A 19310-nucleotide genomic window follows, 5' to 3' on the forward strand; every position below is an offset into this window, starting at 1 on the left:
TAATGGCACCCGTTATTCTTAAAAATATATAACCATGTACGATTTATGCGATTTTCAATATTTTTACGTACATTTGGACCACGTCATTTGCAAAGTTTGAGAAATTTGGGGTTATGTTTGCGAACGTTACTTTACCACTAGTGCCAACTAGCGGTAGCGCTGAAAAACAAAAACTACAGCGTAAACGTACTTCCCCCACCACTAGAGTCCCCAGGCCTGTATGTAGAACCGTGGCCACAACCATAGACTTATAGACATAGACTGCGCACCGAGTTGAAGCTTTAATTAGAAAGAGAACGTGGCAGCGAAAATGTATCTCTATGCAGCAAAATTCCGACCTGTTGCCTTCTCTTTTTAATTAGAGCCTCAGCTCGGTGCAAGGAGATCGCAGTCTCTCTATTGTCTATAGTTGTCATGCTAATGTTGCCAGCCTGCAAATACTATATCCCCACACCCTAACCTCAAAAACAGGAATGCTTTCATAATATAACCTATAATCCAATTTACGTCAACTCGACTACAACATCAAGAAATAACTGCGAAATATCTTTGTAATCTTCAAATTGCATATCATCGTGCAAAAATTGAACTACTAATACTATATCTCTGCTACAATGTCTTGGATACAATTTGAAAGCGGTAGAGCAAAAGATGCTGCGAGAAATGCACTTCGAGAATCACGTAAAAAAATATTGGAAAAGGTAAACAAACAAACAACGAGTTTAATTTTACTCTATACTTATTATTTTATCTTCTCTTATATCTAATCATCGTGATGAAATTTTTGACAGTATTCAAGCGTAGTTAGAAAAGTTGGCTATAATGATTTTTCCACTTCAATTATTTAATTCCCAACTTCGAACGAAATTAACGTTTTTTCTCCTCAGGCGGAAACTGAATATCACAAAAAGCAGATGCGAGAGGAACAATCTAAACTCAGAGGCGACAATAAATGGATGCTGCCCACTGTTGAGGCTAAAATAAAGGGGGATAAGAAAGCAGCAAAGAAACGAAAAAAGGCGAAAGAAAAGAAGTCAAAGAAGAAGAAAAAATGTCGATCGAAGTCAAGCTCGGTAGGGTTGAATTTGCTTTTGTAATGCATAATTTGATACATGATTGTACTTCAGACCTGTCCTTAATAGAATCTAGCATTTCAACAACTTGTTATATCAAAATAGACTGAAAACAATCAACACTACTAATTTTTCTTGCAGTAGAAGCTTTAATAATTATTGTGAAATAACGATGAATGCTTGAGACAAATGCACATCTTTCAACAAAATACAATCCAAACAAATTCCTTGTTTTTAATTAGTTATTATTGTTGAGAATAAAGTAAATTCGTAGAGACAAAACGAAAAAATTTTTATTCTGTCTCAAATTATTTCACCAGAGTTCAGAATCGAGCAAAGAAGAAGAAGAAGATGAGGAATGGGTTGAGAAGACTGATTCAATTGAAAATAAAAGTTTGTCAATACTGACGCAGCCCAAGCCTGAAATTCTAGCTCCTGCTGTCAGAGATGAATGGATGAATCTGCCAGGTTTATTTCCCTGCATTAATCACAATGAGGAAAAAAAATCAAAAAATGAGGAAAAGGCAGCAGAAAAAAGAGATAGGGCAAGCATAGAACAGCTTGGTAAAAGTGAAAGAGAGCTCAATCCGTATTGGAAAGATGGTGGGACAGGATTACCTCAAACTGAGAACCAAAATAACAGTGATAATAGAAGCAAGATCGATGCCAAATGGTTAAGAAAAAGTCTACAGAGAGCTGAAGAACAAGCCAATGAAGAGGGAAGGAGCTTGGAAGAAGTAGCTGCGGAAAGATGGGGGGTATGCATTATATTTGATTTAGTAAAGTTGCATTTTCTCCCCCACAAAAAATAAACCCTAAATTACGTTTTTTTGTTTCAGTCTTTGGCAAGGCTACAGTCCTTGATAGTCCAAGCTGAAAGCAAATCGCACTCTATAACAAAAAGTAGGTATGATCAAGAACAGGGCAAACGCCATGTTAGGAACAGAGAAGAAACAGCCGACAGACATCATCAGGGACGGAGAAATCGAAGTGGTAGTAGAGACAGCAGGGATTCAAGAAGACATACGAATTCTGAAAGACATAAACGAACGTCACGATCCAAAAGCAAAGAGCGACACCGAAAATCGAGAAACGAAGAACATACAAGAGAAAGGTCCAGAAGTAGAGAGAGATATGATCGACAAAGCAATTCCAGGTTTCATGAGCGTAAATTGGCATTCAAGAAACCAAGCCAAGACGAGTACTCTAATGTTGCAAGTACAATTAAGTCAACATTGTCTTCTCGTTCGAAAAACTGGAAGAAACCTGAAGCTTTGACTAGAGAAGCCGAAAAGCAAAGTAAAGTTCCACCATCCAGACGCAAGTCAATATCAGAAAGCGAGGAGAGTTCAGATTCAGAGACTAATGAGAATGCAGTTGAAGAAACCATTATGACTGAGGCAGAGATGAATCAGTTAGGAGCTAAAATTGTTAAATGCGAAATAATGGGAGACGATGTTAGTTATTTTTTCATTCTATAATAATTGAATAACAGCAATCAACTTTTAAATTACCTGTTTCTTAAATTTTTCTTTAATTTCAGGAATTGGCGGCAAAATTAAAAGCCCAGCTTGAAAAAGCCCGAGAAGCTCGTAAAAACGCTCCGGCGAAACGGACTGTAGACCGTGAGGAAACAACCGTAATTTTGACGAAAACCGATTCCAGAGGTACCATATATTATTGGTTGAACACTATTCCATGGGAAAACTTGTTGTTTCATTAATGTGAATCTGATTTTTCCTACTTTAGGAATGACGAGACCTGTGGAACCCAGAAGCGAGTATCCAGAATCTAAAGATCCCCGTGGTAAAAACAAGAAAAAGAAAGTTGACACTCACGAGGCGGGACAGAGAGTTCGATACTTTGCTGACGACGACAAATATTCATTGAAAGAAATGGTAATGTATCGGGTTTTCTATGTTGACTGGATCACGTTTATACAGATAATCACAAATGTTGTTGCGTAAACCAATTGTGTAAGTGAAGAGGAAACCATTCCAGAGCCGTAACTTGTCAGTAGTTTTGTATTAAAACACAGGACACGCTGTACAATTGTGTCATAAGAATTTGCGACTATTAAAATCGTTGAGTGTGCAGTCTAGCTATCGTTCATAAGTAAAATCAGATGATTAATAACCGAAATTATCTTATAGTTTCAGCAAGAAAAAGGCCGTTCGACCAATGAGGATGACGCGATGTTTACGAAGATTGCTTCAAAGGTATTACGTTACTAAAAAGCAAACATGAAATTTTGAAAATTTTCACTATAAAATGGTTTTGTTTTTTTCCTTTCAGACAATGGATATGGATGAAATGTTTGAAGACACAGTACGTTTCAAGGAAAGGGATACAAAAGAAGACGAGCGCGATCGTTTGCAGGCAATAAAACAACACGAAAAAATGACCAAGAGTCTAGACAACTGCAGGTGGTGCATAGATTCTAAGCAAATGCTTAAACACATGATTGTTGCAATGGGTTCCAAGGTCTACATGAGTCTACCCTCTCACGGATCTCTTACTACTGGCCATTGCATTCTCGCTCCGATACATCATGTTGTTTGTCAGACACAACTGGATGAAGATGTGTGGGAAGAGCTGCAGGTAATAAAACTGTAACTTTTACAGGCTACTTTCCCTCGATAAGGCAAATGTTGGATACGAATTTTGTTATTTATTACACTTGATTCCAGATTTTTAGAAAAGCCATTACCAAAATGTTCATGGACCAAGAAGAGGACGTTATATTTTTCGAAACTTCTATGATGCATAGGAAATTTCCTCACATGCAGTTGGAATGCATACCAATGCCAAAGGAGATTGGAGATTTGGCCCCCATATATTTCAAGGTAAGTGTATAAATTTTTTGGAATGCAACGGAATTGCAAAAAGGCATGATTTTGTTAAACTATCACTTTTTATGTGCCTTTTGGCCACGCAAAATATCCTGTTCATCATTAAAAATATGTGAAAATGTAACTTTTCAGTTTACACATATTCTCACATTTCTCTTGAGTATAATTAACGCAATCATTTGAAAATCACTGAGTTACACAACAATGCGTTTTGTCCCTCCCTTAACGACGATAATTTTGTAGGTAACAAAACGCGTAATTCATCTAATTATTTTTTCCGTACAGAAAGCTTTGTTGGAATGCGAAACGGAATGGTCTACTAACAAAAAAGTCATAGATCTCAGTGCAAAAAATGTTAGAAAGTCCATACCAAAAGGCTTACCTTATTTCGCAGTGGATTTCGGTATGGAAGGAGGTTTCGCGCACGTAATTGAGGATGAAGAAATGTTCCCTAAGAACTTTGCACAGGTAAGAATGACCGATATCATGATCGGAGCCTCTCTGTTCCTGAAATGGGATTCCAAAATTCAAGTCAAATTCCAGACTACCGTAATAAATTTTTCCGTCTTCTCATTTTATTGATACGCTTTACCGTACTTAGGAAATTATCGGTGGCATGTTGGATCTGGATCGCAACACGTGGCGGAAACCAAAACGGGAAAATTTTGATCAACAGAGATCAAAAGTGATGGAATTCGCTAAAATGTGGAAAAAGTATGACTTTACCGTCGGCGATTCAAACTAATTTTACTCGTACAAAATCACCGTAATGATTAAAATGTACAGTAAACAAAAAAAAGTTCAAAAGAACATTGCGTAATAATTTTATGTATATACTTTACGTGAATGGTGAATAAGTTTTAGAATTAGCAGTGTAAAATGGAAGTAAAACTCGATTAAAGGTCCATCAAAATTCATCAGTGACGAAATTATTCTGGATATAGTATATAGAATAAAAAATTCTATATATAATATCGATGTTAAAATTATGAGACGTTTTATTTAGAAAATTTTACATAAATTTGGCTAATAAATATATTCATTTTCCTTTTCGATGTTCAAGCCTAGGTCTACCTTTTTTTGCTGCAGGTTTGTCCTTTCCTTTGTTTAAGAGTGGATGAGTTTCTGTAAAGAAAAATTATACTCCTGTACTATTCAATGACAATACGAATGTATTAGATATAATATTTCCACCCATACAAAATGATAAAATTGTTAAAAGTGGATGAAAAGTGTCAAAAGCTATTCTAAAACTACAGCAATAACTCATAAGTGTTTTCATCCACTCTGTAAAGAACATTTCTTGGAATATTGATGTAACAAAATGTTTCCACTGCTTATAAAATCTTACCATCAGTTGGTGCTCCTTGTAGATTGATATCATGGGAGCGATGTTTTTTCACTGGAGGTTCTTGAGGTGCTGATTGTGTGTCTTCTGATTCTTCAACATCGGGTGAAATTGGCAAAAATTGAAGCGACCCAATGTTTTCAGTTTCTTCGTCAGAACTACAGAAGGCAGCCACCCTGTCAATTGCAGCTACGTCAACTTCAATTTCTTCATCTTGCGCCTCTTCCCCTTGGACCACGGACTTATCTTCGTCGCTCAAATCGAACTCGCTTTCTCTTTCTTCGTATTCAACATTTTCATCTAGCTCTTTGAAATCAGGAGCAAATGCTGACCAATTTTCAACCTGATTTTGAGCCCAGATCGAAACCACTCCGGATGATATTGAAGCAATTATTGGTCTCACCGGATGCCACTAGTGAAAATAATTTTGACATGAAATCACTTTTTACTCAATCATTGACAGCAATCTAGTTTATAATGGATCTGTAATGAAAATTTGTTTATTATGCAAATTTGTGGGAAAACATTTTCTGATGGTAATTGTTTGATAGAGAAAAACCAGTAAAATATAGATCAAATATTTCTATATAGTGATAAAACATGAAAAAAAGACTTCAGTCCGGCATTGCAGAACTGAAAATTGGTTCAGATTGACGTGTTCTTACCACAACATCAAGTAGAAGCTCTCCTTTGGTTCCGTGTAATATTTTTACCAAATTTCCAATACTTTTTTCCCAAATATAGAGAGCATGCTGCCTTGCAGAACCGGCACAAACATATTCACCGTCTCCTGAAAAGCAGCACTTCTTCCACATAGTTTTGTTGACCAAATCTTGGAGTTTTTGGATAGGTTCCGGCTCCCCATCCTTTCCACAGGCCAGAACTTCCGTACTATCGTAAACTCTTATAACTCTGTCGGAAGTGTTGACGAGATAACAGTCTCCTCGTCTGGCAAACTCGATACTTTTTACAGCCGTATTACTGGCTGTGCCTTGAGATATTTTGTAAGAGGCTTTGACAGCCAGACTTTCTGAATTTAGAACTAGAATTCTTCCTCTAGTATTACCCGTAAATATGTAATCGCCTCGCCTGTTAAATGATGCCACTATATTCAAGTCACTCTGTAAAATAAGTAAGGAAAACGGTTGATAAGGCTTTCTTGCTGTTGATTTGGCCTAAAAATATTTAAATCATGGCCTTATATTGTATTGATACAGCTTTGATACTACACAGGCAAAAGAGAGCAAACTTCTATAATATTGCTCACTTTTCAGTTTTTATTTGCATTTTCAGACCAAAACAAGGTACCTTAAAAATTCTTTCAAAAGTAATTTTTACATCATGGTACTATGTGTTTTCTAGCAAAACTTTCAGCCTTTTGATATGAGAGAAGATGGGCAAAGTATTTTAAGGCAGTTCTTCTACAAAGTCGATCAAGGGATCAATAATCGTAGGAATGCTACTGAGCTGTTGGGTAAAATGGTCTGTTAGGAGAGAAGAAGAAATTAATAAAAACGGAACCGTTAACAACTTTGTCAAAGTTCCCACTCAAGAGAGTTGATTCAATTTCATTTGAGTCTATAGAATATTAGAAAATTTTCATGAACATTTCACTAAATTAATCAACAAATGGGCCAATAACTATTAAGTTCCAGCCCTAATTTCATGCATAACATCAAAAAGTAAAGACTGGTGATATGAGAATGAGTAAATATCAATCCTGATGGTATTTTGAGTTTTGTTTCAAGCTCTGATAAAAAATGTAAGTACATACATCTTCATCGAGAGGTATGACCCTGTGTGTGCCTTCGATTTTTACCAAAACAGCAGCATGTCTCATGGGACAAACCAGAAATTTGTTAGCATTTCTTGGGTGAAATTGAACCTTTAATATAGGTGATGGAAATCTATATTTCTGGTCGCATTCTCCTGAGAGAACATCCCAGATGCAAACATTGTTGTCTGTAGAAGCACTGAGAAGTTTATGTCCGTTTCTTGACCAGCTGTGCACACATAATATTCAGTTAAAAAATATGGCAAGTATGTATAAATGATAGAGGAAAGCAAGTGCATATTAAATGCTATGTATAGCATATATGTATATAATTGTAATGTTATTTCATAATATGTTTCTAATAGTCTTTAGCCAATTATTCCAGGAATTTAAAAATCCACTAACTTTGTCTATTTTCCAATCTCATTGTGACTTGCCAATTTTGTCTACAAATTATATTTAATTTATAAATCAGTTCTGTTTTATGATTATATAGAAATTTCATAATTACTGTATTGACGCCAGGATATTATCTATCATTCAAATTTACATGCGAAGAATTTAAAAGTTTTTACGAACACTCAATGTAACATGAGATTAATTTATGTTAGTGAAACTTATAGTCGAATTTGTTCTCTTGCCTTATAGAACAAACGGGATGCACATGAGCACTGATTATCTTTGCTATGCCGCGAGTTAGAAAATCCCAAATTACTATCCTTCCATCATTGCAGCCTACGGCGAGCAGCGTTCCTCTTTTATTAAATGCACAGGTCACTGCAAAAGATATGCAATCCAAAGTTCCATCAAATTCCTAGAAGAGAAGACAGAAATATGATTTGTTAAGATGCAGATGAATATGCAATTGTCTATCACGTATTACGATGTTAGGTTATGATACTAATAAAGTTTTACGAGAAAAAACAACTTACTTCGGGATAATTCTGCCCAAAGGATTCTGAAAATATATAAATTAATTAGAGTATTTTGTGAAACGTTTACTGACGGTATGTAAGTTACCTTACCTAATAATTCTAAATTCATTTCTCCTCATTCAATATTCTGTCAACAAATTCCTAACAAATTTTTGGTATCTGTCGATAGCAGGTATAACCGTAAACAGTGGTGTGAGTGTGTATTAAGGTGTGTATACCTTTGTATACTCAACCACGGTCCGTATGAAGCTTTCTACGGACAGCCAATCAGATATGCGTGAGGGAAAGCTTGATCGGGTATTCGTGTAGATGCAACCAATAGCTAGGTGTAGTCGTCATTGATAGAACAAATTCATCTAGGGAATTCGAGTGACGTCAGCCCCTTACACTAGCAATTCAAGATCGAATTTAGTTCTGTCTGTGCTAAATCGTTTGTAGGTCATTTGCAGGTAATTTTTTGGTGATTTCGCGATGTTTTTGAGACAAGAGTTCAGTCGTTATTAATAAAACAAGTTTTTATCGTTTTAATTTTTGCGAATGTACCGTACCGGCCCAGCTGATCGCGAAAGCATCTCTTATGACATCACTCGAACTCGCTAGACGAATTTGTTTCATTAATAACTACTGAACTATTGACTTACAAATGTCAGAAAAACACTACAATCGCCTACAAACAATCTAGAATTAATTTCGCACAAGCAGAACTTAATTAGAACGCAAATTGCAACTATGAGGGGCTAACGTCACTCGAATTCCCTAATCAGATTTGTTTTATTAATAACAATTGAACTATTGACTTACAAACGACAGGAAACGACTTACAAACAGCTACAAACGATTACAAATAGAATCAACTTATTCGGTTGTTACGGTATATACTTAAGTATACGGAGCTTTGTGTCTACATACATACACCTACCAATAGCAAAGTCACATTGTATTTACCAAGCGTTTGGTGATCTCTTTACTGTCTAGCCAATGCGTCGATTTAATAACAATTGTTTACGGAAGCGATGGAAAAGCGAATTGTTTACTGGATACTGTCAAAACTTTAATTTGTGTACGCCTATAATTTTTATTACAATATACCGCAGCTACGAATCGAATAATAAGAAAATGCAAGTTAGTAATGAAAATGAGTTAAAAGTCAGAAAGCGAAAAAACCTGACTGTCCACGAAAAGTTGAAAATTTTGAAAACACTAGACAACGATGTTGAATCTTCGACAACGACTATTGCACAAGAGTATGGTATTGATCCAAGGACAATTAGAAATTGGCGACAGAATCGGCAAGAATTAGAAAAATTGAGCGACACTAGATCGATGAAAATAAAACGAGTTCGAAAATCTCGGTTTGAACAACTTGAAAAAGCCTTGTACACCTGGTTTCAGGAAATTCGATTCAGAGGAGTCCCTGTCAATGGCCCAATTATCAGAGGTAAACAAAATCTGTACATTACAAATCATTTTCCAAAACCGCTACCTGTTTAATGCACCTTTCTACACGTAAAACAAATTTTTATATTTTTGTATATATGATAGATATCAATGCTCATAATCAGAACTTTATTTTATTTCATCAACTAAAATTAATTTTAATTCATTGTCTAGCAAAAGCATTGGAACTGTCCAAGGCAATGGAAGATGGGACTATGATGAACTTTGTAGCAAGTGAAGGATGGCTAAGCAAATGGAAATCCAGATTTGATATACAAAAACTTACTTCTGATAATAAAGCTGAAGATGAACCAGGTGACGAAATATTTGTAGAAGAGTTTCCCTTAATCATAAAGAAGGAAGAGCCTGGGATTAAAAATGTTCATGTCGACGAAAATGATTTATATTATCAAATGTTATCTGCATGTACTTCGATAGAGGACCAAGAACGTGAAGCTGTGCATTTTAAGCAAAATAAAGTCCACAATAACAAAGCTGCCCCAGCAGAAAAAAATTTTATTCAAGAATTACCGATAATTGTAAAACAAGAAAAACTTTCTCAGAGCGAAATTTATACCAACGATGAAAGCAATTTAAATCACAAAGCGTTACCTTCAAATACTATGGCGAAAGAAAAAAATTGCCAACCTGCGGGCTCAAAACAAAGTAAGACATGCAGTAACACAGTTGAACCAACAGAAAGAGTTTTTCTACCAGAATTTCCTGTAATTGCCACACAGGAGAATCGAACCGAAAACGAAATTTTAGACGCCAATGAAACTGGTTCAAATTGTACAATATTATCACAAAAAGCTCCAGAGGGGGAAAATGATCCCATGGATACAAGTTTGATGCAAAGTAAGAACCACGACCGATTAGCAGCTTGCTCTAATATAGCTAAATCAACGGAAAGAATTTTTTTATCAGAATATCCGTTGATAGAGAAAGCAGAGTGTGAAATTGTAAACACAAATGAAAGACAACCTTCGAGAACTTTGGCAGAGGAAAATGATTCCGAAGACCTAAAATTTATTAGACGAAATGATAGCCGAGTCAGGGTAACAGGTTACAATCATATCGAAATAGCAACAGACAGAATTTTTATACAAGAATATCCATTACGAGGCAAGGATGAAGAGCTTGTACCTAGTCAAATTTTTAATGCCACTGAAGCTGATTTATATTACAAAATGCTCCCATCTCGTAATTTAGCGGAAGAAAAAGATCTAGAAGCTATGGCACTTCATCAAAATAAAGACAGAGTTACAGTAATGGCCTGTTACAACTCAGATGCTTCGTTAAAACTCCCATTGATCGTCATTGGAAGGTACCCTAAACCCAGGGCTTTGAAAAATATGTCTAAATCCACGCTTCCGGTTTACTATACGGGTGAATCAAGCGCAATGATGACCATTAATCTTTTTAAAATTTGGTTCAAGGAAGTATTCGTACCCCAGGTTACAACTTTTTTAAGAGAACGTGGTCTTCCTTTAAAAGCTGAGCTTTTAGTTAACAATGCTACGTCTGATTCTAGGAATGAAGTTATTTCATTGAATGATATCAAAGCATATTATTTACCACATAATAAAACATCTGTCGAGCTGTCAGATCATGGAACGACTGATAACTTGAAAAGACATTACACATCGGCGCTTCTGAGGTCAATTTTATATGCCCAACAAAGTGGAACTTCAGTTGGTACACATTTGAAGTCTGTAAATATCAGAGACGTCATATATTGGTTGAGCGACGCTTGGGACGAAGTAAGTCCTAGTAAAGAGATCGTATGCCATCAAAATCCACTGTCCGACAATCAGATATGTGAGATAAAGACCGAAACCACAAACTTGAATCAAGGCGTAACTGATCAAGATCTTTTGAATCTTTTGCAACAAATTGATAGCTATAAAACTGCAAAAAAAGAAATTGTGCATGAGTGGATTAAAAACAATGATAATGCGTTCGCTGAAATGCCGACGAATGAAGAAATAATTAAAATGGTTGAGGAGAACGATGAACTTGGTAAATGAACTTGCACAGTACTTTGTAAAAATATTTTCAGTATGGTTTTTGTACATTCATTTACGAACATAATTTTTGACAAATTTTTAAATACACAATATATATATATATATATATCTCTTTCTTATTGTTTTTCAGAAGAGGACGAGGCCAATTTAGGCGAGACTGTGGATGTGAAACCAAAAGATGTAGTAACTGCAGCTAATACAATCCTTGCATTCTTCGAAAGACATAGTTTTTTGACAAAGGCAGAATTAGCCACGATAAGAAAGGTCAAACGAATAGCCATGCAAATAAGAATTTCGCAACAAGTTTCAAAGAGTTAATAATATATAATATTCCACTTACGTACATATTCATGTAAATACAAGTTAATAATTAATTTATAGAAATCTTTTTTTTTTCGAGGTAAAGTATTTTATGTTACGATTGTAAATATTTTACATTTACATCTGTTGTTGCAGCCCGCAATTTTACTTGCTTATATTTGGGGACGAGTTATAAAATGCAGGCATTTCTTAACTTTCCGTTTTCTAAAATTTTAGTCTTCTGCAGCCTGTAGCCAAAAAACTAATTAACAAAACACTGCAGAAGAACATTCATTGTGCAATACGAGAGTTTAGGAAAATAAAAATTTTATTAGAAACTCACCAGAAACTGAGAAAATAAAATTGTCTCAGTACGTCAAGGACATATCTACTGTGGACCAGGAAATGATATTTCAACAAGATTTTTTTCACACTCATTCAGAATTGGGTTGTAGAAATTACCTTTCATTGGCACTGCAGCTACGGTGAGTAAAAAAATTAGTAAAATAACCAGGTATCGCGTCATTCAGTCCCAATGTTTTCTGTTTTGGATGGGGAATTTGCAATAACAGATTCGCACAAAGCATTGAAAAACTACATCACATCTGGAACAAATACATACGTCGAAAACTAATCCATTTTTGACGGACGGTATTTATCTAATCATAGATGAAGGTATCTTGAGATTTTAGAATAAAAGATTGCTATATAATATGTGTATTACTTCAAGTCTCTAAATATTTTTATTGTATTTTATTACATTTTGATCTTGTTTCTACATACCTACATCATACACACTAGTACCGCCTGGATGTAAAATAGTACTCATACAATATAATAATGTATTTTCTGTATACATTGTTAACATACTTTACAAATTTAAATTAACTGGAGCATCTAATATAATATATGTTCAATATAATGTAAACTCTGAAAGTATAATATAAATGCAATATTATTCTCTAAGAGAAGAAAACAAAAAATCGAAACAAAAAAAAAAAAAAAAATTCTCGTTATGTTTGTTATTTAATACAGTGTATAAACATTGGCCCCAAAAATACATATCGGTGTTCTCAAATACATATCTAACAGTTTTAGCATATATTATGACATCTATATTTCATGTATATTGTTTATATACACACTATAATATAAAGATGCAGAGGATGATTTGTTCGCCTGTGGTTTCGAGTTCATTCGTGTTGGGCGTTACTATCAAAACCTGTTCGTAGAATTAAGTCTTTTCTGATAAAATTGAAATTGGACTCAAACAGGAGGAATCATAAGATATTGTGGACTAAACGGCTTCAGTTACTTCTCTGTCGAAAGTAGCAAATTAATAAGTTTCTGTAATAACAATAAATGCCATGGAGTCTTTTACACTTCAGCAAATAACTGTGATATAATTAATCACGAAATGGAGCAATATGTACAGACCCATGAACATATGCGGAACTAGTCTTTTACTACATATTATATTACATTGTGTATATATATGCATAATTGTATATTTTATTGTGTACACATATAAACTTCACAATGATTATCATGAAGACTTATCGTCGACATACATGTCTTGACATTCTGTATATTCGATTGATTAAACTCATTATTTATTCCTTTACCCGATATCAAGTCAGGTACGTTTCAAAACACACCATAAGGATTATTGATTATGATCCTTGAGACAAGATATTGAAATCAACCGCTATTCTCACGACCATTTGTTTTGTGTTTTTAGTTTTGTAATGTAATACATAACTTGACGTCAATGAAATACATTTCGTTTCAAAGTTGTTAGGATATATAAATAATTATAAACAAATTTATATATCGCAATGCAAGTACCTCGATAGATACTATAATATTGAATTCTCATCGGTATCTCAACAAATTTCCATGCTGAAGAATTACGCTCCTATTTTTATCTGTGAGAAGGGTACTACTCTCTTAGTCTCTATCCAACCGTTCATCTTCTCTTACAAAATAATAGATGAAAAATAATATGTGAAAAGAGGAAAAAAAAAATTTGAAAACGGAGTGGGTTCTACAAATTGGCGAGAGAATAATGAAAAACGGTTTATGATATTTATAATATTGGTGCATATAACTTACTGTTCAAAATGATGAATGAATTTTTTTTGTTAACGTTTAAATAATCTTTCAAATAACTAATGTTCATTTATTAATTCCTGATTTTTCTTCTTTCTCATTGGTTTATTTTATGTTTTTATCTTCTTTTTTCTTCATTCCGTCAAATCGCTACGATTGTGATGGCTTCTTTCTTCTACCGAATAAGTTACTCAGTACTGAGCTGCGTTTGCTATCTCTATCCTTACGACTTCCTGTACTCTGTTCACTCTCCGATCCACTTTCCGACGCTCTTCTACTGTCGACAACGGACAAACCCTGTGCACCTTGGGCACCAGCTGGTGGCGGTGCTACATAAGGAGGTAGCGAAGCTGGTCTTCCGGTAAAAGAATTGACCGTTTGTTGATTTCCCTATGGATAAGAAAATCGATCAATTAGGGTGTTGAAAATATGCAATCATGGAAAAGCTTTATATGGCCAATGAAAATATATATTGGGGGGGTATACAGGATTAGACACCTGAGAAAGTCGGTAAATTTTGTGCAGAGACACGACGACAACTAATGATTCAATTCTATGGGAGTTTGTTTTGTTGACAAGTTCGTAGTCGAACTACATTCACATATTATAGAATCAATCAATGGGAAACATTGCTACTGACAATAACATCAACTATTTTGCTCCATGACATGTTTTGCAGTCGTCACAGTATCTCAAAAACTACTAAAGGATTTACTTCAAATTTGGACAGTTGGTAATTACACAATAGTCATGAATTTTATTATAAATAATTGAATTTGAAGCTCAATCGGTTGTCATTTACTTAGAAATAAAAATTTTTGATTGTGGCAAATAATTCAACACTTTTCTTCCTGTATAGGCTAATGTATATGTGTAAAAAACAAAATCTCACCTGTCTTACGTGTATTGGTACATTTCCATAAGCTGAAACATAAATTTGAACAAAAAATTAAAGACAATCCAAGGTATTACGAATTATGTCGTCACAGTGCCAAACACTCTTCAAACTCATGCGTGATTTGACTATGGGATTTATGATGCTATTTACAAGAATCGGTATGATTGTATGTACAAATGGAGTGAGATAAATAATGGCAAAAAGTAAACTGGAAAAAATGTATCCATCCCATGCCGAATTTACAACGAATCTAAAATCTTAGGCCTGAAATATGTATAGGGGAAAGGAGGGAGGGACCTGCTTTGTAGGTTTTAGGTGCCGATCTAATCTATTAAAAAATGATAAAATCGTAATGATTATGGTATCGATGTAGTAATCCTCATAACTGAATATTTCGGGGAATATCTTATTTGGAACAAAATTGTTCTTTGGGAGTAACAGAAGGTTTTGAAGTATAGGTAAACATGCGCTGTTGAAATATATAGAGAAAAAAATGTGGGTAATACGGAGAAAGACGCAGGCAAGGTAGAGAAAATGCTTTTTTTTTTGCATTCTCATTCGTGCTTGACTGACCGGGATCATTTTGGTTGTTCCACTTGCCCATTCTTGTCGGCGGAGGGGCTGTCGATGGCAGGGGAGGTGCTACTTCTAGATTAAATTTGAAAAATTATTTTACGGAAATGATACGACACACTTTTGAGTAAAATATTGAACTAGGGTACTCAGTAGCTTTGAAAAATTTCTATTAATTCCTCAAAAAAAAAAAATGTAACTCTTCACGCATTTTCACCTTGTTGTTGTTGCTGCTGCTGCTGCATGGTAGCATCTATACTGCTTTGCCTTCTCCAACCGTCATTCGACGAATGCTGGCTCGACCCGTTATGATTTGAATTTGTACTTCGAGGTTGATATGACTGCGGTCTACCTTGCTGCACGTACGGCTCAAAGTCTAGTTGAAGAGAAACATGAAAATTAAGGTAATGATCGTTAGTGCATACAATTTAAGATAGTAAGCCACAAAGAATATTAAAGGGACTTTGAATTGTATATTGACCCACTGTTTGTAAAATGAATGAGATGTTGACCTTAATTGTTACGTAGAAGTAGGGGTCTCGAATTTCCAACTTGGAGATTGAAATCAGTTCTCTACAATCAATTCATTTCTCAGTTTCAAAAAGTTATTCAATGCGTTCAGTTCTCACTAAGGGTGTTTTCTTTTTCTTGTGAATGAATTCGTGATATTTCACGTCAGGGAATTTCGGGAAAACCGTTATTTTATATATTTCGGTTTATTAAAGCGAATTTTGTCTTATTTCTTCCTATTTTAGTACGGCTCTAAGAAAAATATGTCGGTCAGTATGTACTACGTTTATAAAAATCATTTATGTGTAAAAAAAAGAATATACGTATGTATGTATAGTATATAAATTAAAATTATATTTCTGGTAATTTAATGAGAAATTTTGAATTTTTCCAACATTCTCATAGAAAAACTAATTCACACTGTTCAAATCACCAAATTCCTGTATTGAAACGATGGCCACATACGATTTCTTTTTATGCAAATACACATATCATGATGTATTTTCGTCAAAGTAAGAATGTTTAATGTTTATTGAAATGTTAGGGAATTGAGATTCCAGGAGAAAACAAGAAAAGTTTTGAAAAAAGTTGCCTATTTTAATTTACATTAAAGACACGTATTATACCCTATAGCTCAACAAGTTTGCACGGAAAAAAATAGCTTGTTCAGCTAGTTAAAATGTGCCTTTAAAAGAAATCAGTATTCTTGCTGTAAAAATGAGCAAACGTCAGAGAATTTGATATGCCCTTGACACTGGGCATCCTCACTGTCATCTGTGTCCTCCTTTTAATCATGGAACGTGAAATTTTTTAAATATAATGTACATTTTTTGATATATCATTCACGCAAAAGAATCTCCAAAATCAATTCTCGGTCAATATTGAAAAACTATTCAAAACATAATATTTTTTAATACATCAAATGAAACTCTTTGTCAGTTTTTTGTATAGGTTTTCTCCAAACATTTAAATAACGTGCAATTTGTATTTACCGTTGCGTCTCATTTGAACTGGGTTATCGATGCTTGGTGTTCGCATAGGTATTGGAGGCGGAGCACCCCTCGGTGGAATGGGTGGCTTTTCGATTGAATGCGGACTGTATTGTTCCCTCTGACTGGCAGCTTGTTCATGTTGTATCAGTTGGTGCTGTTGGGCAAGCAGTTGTTGTCTATGCATTTGTAAGAACTCCGTTTGAGTCTTTGGGGTGTCAGAAGATTTTTGCATCATTATGAAATCTGATCCCCGTGGGTCGTGATACTGATTCTGTCTATGCATTTGTAGAAATTCAGTTTGAACATTTGCCGGTGATTGTTGATGCGACAAGTCTCGCTTGATGACAGAATTTTTACGCTCCAGTTCAGGAGTCGAAGCTCTACTGCTACCAGTTGACGCATTGTCGTCTGCGTTTTCTGGCGTTGATTGTTGTAATCGATCTAAGCCCTCCTGCAAATAAAACAAAGTATCGTGAAACGTTTTTCATTCTGAAATTGACTGAAAATTCAGACTGGCATTATCAATAATAAGATCAATAAAAATAACACTGAACCGTTGAGCTTGAAATAAGTGACGACTTTTCTTTTGCAGTACAAACCTTTTGGGACTCGTCATAGCTCAACAGTTGTAAGCTTGGAGGTAGTTTGGCATGGAATGAAATTTTGTTAACCCATTCTTCTAGATCCTGCGCGCTGGGTGCCAAGAACAAAAACTCTGAACCATCAGAACACTTTAGCCTGAAAACGTTTTTCTTCTTAGTATAATCATCGGCTCTTTCGCACGTGGCATTGAAAATTGTGATCGGTGCTGTAGCTGCTTTGCTGGCTGAAAAGTCTTCTGTATCTTTGAAGAAGCATAGCAGTTGGCCGCAAAGTACTGAAAAATATTTAAAGAAATAAAGTCAGATTACTGTTAGGGCTTCTGATTAATATCTACATATATTCAACAAACGTTCTTAATTAAGGAACAATGTAAATCAATTATTACCTGTATAATACTGCTTCCAAGAGCGTACAGCTGCCTTTTTGCCAGCACTCTGTAGCTCGTGTTTCCTTTCAAGTAGACCTTGTTTTTCGACCGGTGGCAAAGTGTCCAAGTTTTCCATCCGCTGGTGTTTTCTAAAGCTTTGAGTTCGTCTTCTGGTTGTAAAGCTCGGTGTTCGTTTAGGCTTTTTCGTATCCACTTTCATGCTCTCAGCACGCTTGACGTCAGTGTTACCTACAATACAAATAATAATTCATATGAAATTATTTATTTAAGGCACAGAAAAAAGATGACAATGCTGACGGATATGATATATTTTTAATTCAACGATAGTTATGTATTTCCAAAAAGTTACTCACTCCTCCTCAGTCGGTCGCCGAACATGTGCGAAATGCTGTGAGATTTTTGGACAGTCGCATTCTCTGGAGGTTCTACCATGGTTGTACTTTTTAGAGGTGGTAGCCTGAAATTTGAGTGAAATATTATGAGCTTTGCTGTGCTAGATGCTTTTGTAGAATTTGTTGATGAATTATCGCTTGAAACAGATAAATATAAAGATAAAAGAAAACCCAATCATCAGTGCAGTATGTATGAAGTGCTATGTATAAGTAAATACGTTACCTTGGCTTAAAGAAACTGCTTTCGGTCTGTCGCAGTCTGTCCGATGACGGCTCAGGTTTGACATCTTTAAATTCTGGCTCTCCAAAACTGAACATGCATTGCCAAGCAAATACCCCAGAAAATATCAGTGCATATACCGAGCAATCTTGGTAATTTTTCACCACGAATAACAACTCGGAATACACGCGGAAAAACGATTAAAGTATCATTTGCGGATTGAATTTTTAAAGAATCAAATGCATATTATTCTGGTTCTGTGAATGCATTAACTCGATAGAGATGAAACATAGTTTCTTTTGTCAAATGCTGCTTTTTGTCTTTCAGCATCTCTCCGGGAGCATTGACTTTTTAATTTAAATGGATTACCAGAAAATTTTATTCAAAACGAAATTATTGACGAAATATATAGAATAACTTTTGCTAAAAAGGGTGAAGAAAAAAATTCAACATTTCGTATGATACTTTGATTTTGGATACCATTAATGGAAAATCTCATCAATTCAACTTATAAGCCCTTGTATCAATCTTTATTGTTTAGAATTGACTGACAAAACTTTAGTCGCATTACTCCAGCATTTCACTATCGTGTATTTCGTTATTGTTATTCAAAGTTCATTGTTATTCATAAGCGTGATCCAGATTCAAAGTGATAAGATTAGATTCTCAAACTTTCTTCGTCTTAAACCACTCATTTTAATGAACATGCATGGGAATTGGGAATTAAAGGATATGTGCATTTTGTGCATTTTAATTATTGACGTCAAAGAAAAGACGCAAAAAATTATTAAAAACAAAAGTGTGATGCTATGAACGAGAAAACAAATCTTCAAACCAATCCATTGTGCATGTAAAATATGCCAAGAGTGATAT

The 19310-nt window shown here is 34.9% G+C and overlaps 4 protein-coding genes across 13 annotated transcripts in view; 2 read left to right on the forward strand and 2 right to left on the reverse strand.

The window, feature by feature from the left end:
* The first annotated feature begins 454 nt into the window (after positions 1–454).
* On the forward strand, positions 455–4788 carry LOC124414791 (CWF19-like protein 2). Its single transcript, XM_046895866.1, has 11 exons — positions 455–701; positions 888–1073; positions 1394–1831; positions 1913–2530; positions 2617–2740; positions 2823–2971; positions 3227–3292; positions 3369–3674; positions 3764–3919; positions 4211–4393; positions 4527–4788. The coding sequence occupies exons 1-11, from the start codon at positions 615–617 to the stop codon at positions 4668–4670; spliced, it is 2457 nt and encodes an 818-aa protein (XP_046751822.1). The 5' UTR covers positions 455–614; the 3' UTR covers positions 4671–4788.
* Positions 4789–4901: 113 nt separating this feature from the next.
* On the reverse strand, positions 4902–8175 carry LOC124414812 (retinoblastoma-binding protein 5 homolog). Its single transcript, XM_046895892.1, has 7 exons — positions 8073–8175; positions 7980–8005; positions 7689–7861; positions 7048–7276; positions 5939–6394; positions 5277–5685; positions 4902–5050 (listed from the first exon to the last, which is right to left on the reverse strand). Exons 1-7 carry the CDS (start codon positions 8089–8091, stop codon positions 4965–4967), a joined length of 1398 nt encoding a protein of 465 aa, XP_046751848.1. The 5' UTR covers positions 8092–8175; the 3' UTR covers positions 4902–4964.
* Positions 8176–8912: 737 nt separating this feature from the next.
* Positions 8913–11880, forward strand: LOC124414878 (jerky protein homolog-like). Of its 3 annotated transcripts, XM_046895999.1 has the most exons (5): positions 8913–9105; positions 9187–9420; positions 9594–9734; positions 9858–11441; positions 11580–11880. In XM_046895999.1, exons 1-5 carry the CDS (start codon positions 8961–8963, stop codon positions 11765–11767), a joined length of 2292 nt encoding a protein of 763 aa, XP_046751955.1. In that variant the 5' UTR covers positions 8913–8960; the 3' UTR covers positions 11768–11880. The 3 variants fall into 3 exon arrangements, with proteins under 3 accessions (XP_046751955.1, XP_046751953.1, XP_046751954.1); XM_046895997.1 differs by having other exon boundaries at positions 9594–11441; positions 11580–11878; XM_046895998.1 differs by having other exon boundaries at positions 9099–9420; positions 9594–11441; positions 11580–11879.
* Positions 11881–12467: 587 nt separating this feature from the next.
* Positions 12468–19310, reverse strand: part of LOC124414877 (spectrin beta chain, non-erythrocytic 1) — an 81231-nt gene continuing 74388 nt past the window's right edge. For 5 of the 8 annotated variants that reach the window (XM_046895996.1, XM_046895992.1, XM_046895989.1 and 2 more), the window contains 9 exons: positions 18441–18527; positions 18179–18282; positions 17823–18053; positions 17434–17711; positions 16835–17285; positions 15550–15708; positions 15333–15407; positions 14754–14785; positions 12468–14251 (listed from right to left, as the gene is read on the reverse strand). In XM_046895996.1, the coding sequence (XP_046751952.1) occupies positions 14012–14251; positions 14754–14785; positions 15333–15407; positions 15550–15708; positions 16835–17285; positions 17434–17711; positions 17823–18053; positions 18179–18282; positions 18441–18527 (1657 nt within the window). In that variant the 3' untranslated portion in view covers positions 12468–14011. The remainder of the gene's footprint in view (positions 14252–14753; positions 14786–15332; positions 15408–15549; positions 15709–16834; positions 17286–17433; positions 17712–17822; positions 18054–18178; positions 18283–18440; positions 18528–19310) is intronic. The other 3 variants (XM_046895995.1, XM_046895994.1, XM_046895993.1) reach the window with 2 other exon arrangements.

Source organism: Diprion similis, chromosome 14 (assembly GCF_021155765.1).
Source record: "Diprion similis isolate iyDipSimi1 chromosome 14, iyDipSimi1.1, whole genome shotgun sequence".
Classification (NCBI taxonomy): domain Eukaryota; kingdom Metazoa; phylum Arthropoda; class Insecta; order Hymenoptera; family Diprionidae; genus Diprion; species Diprion similis.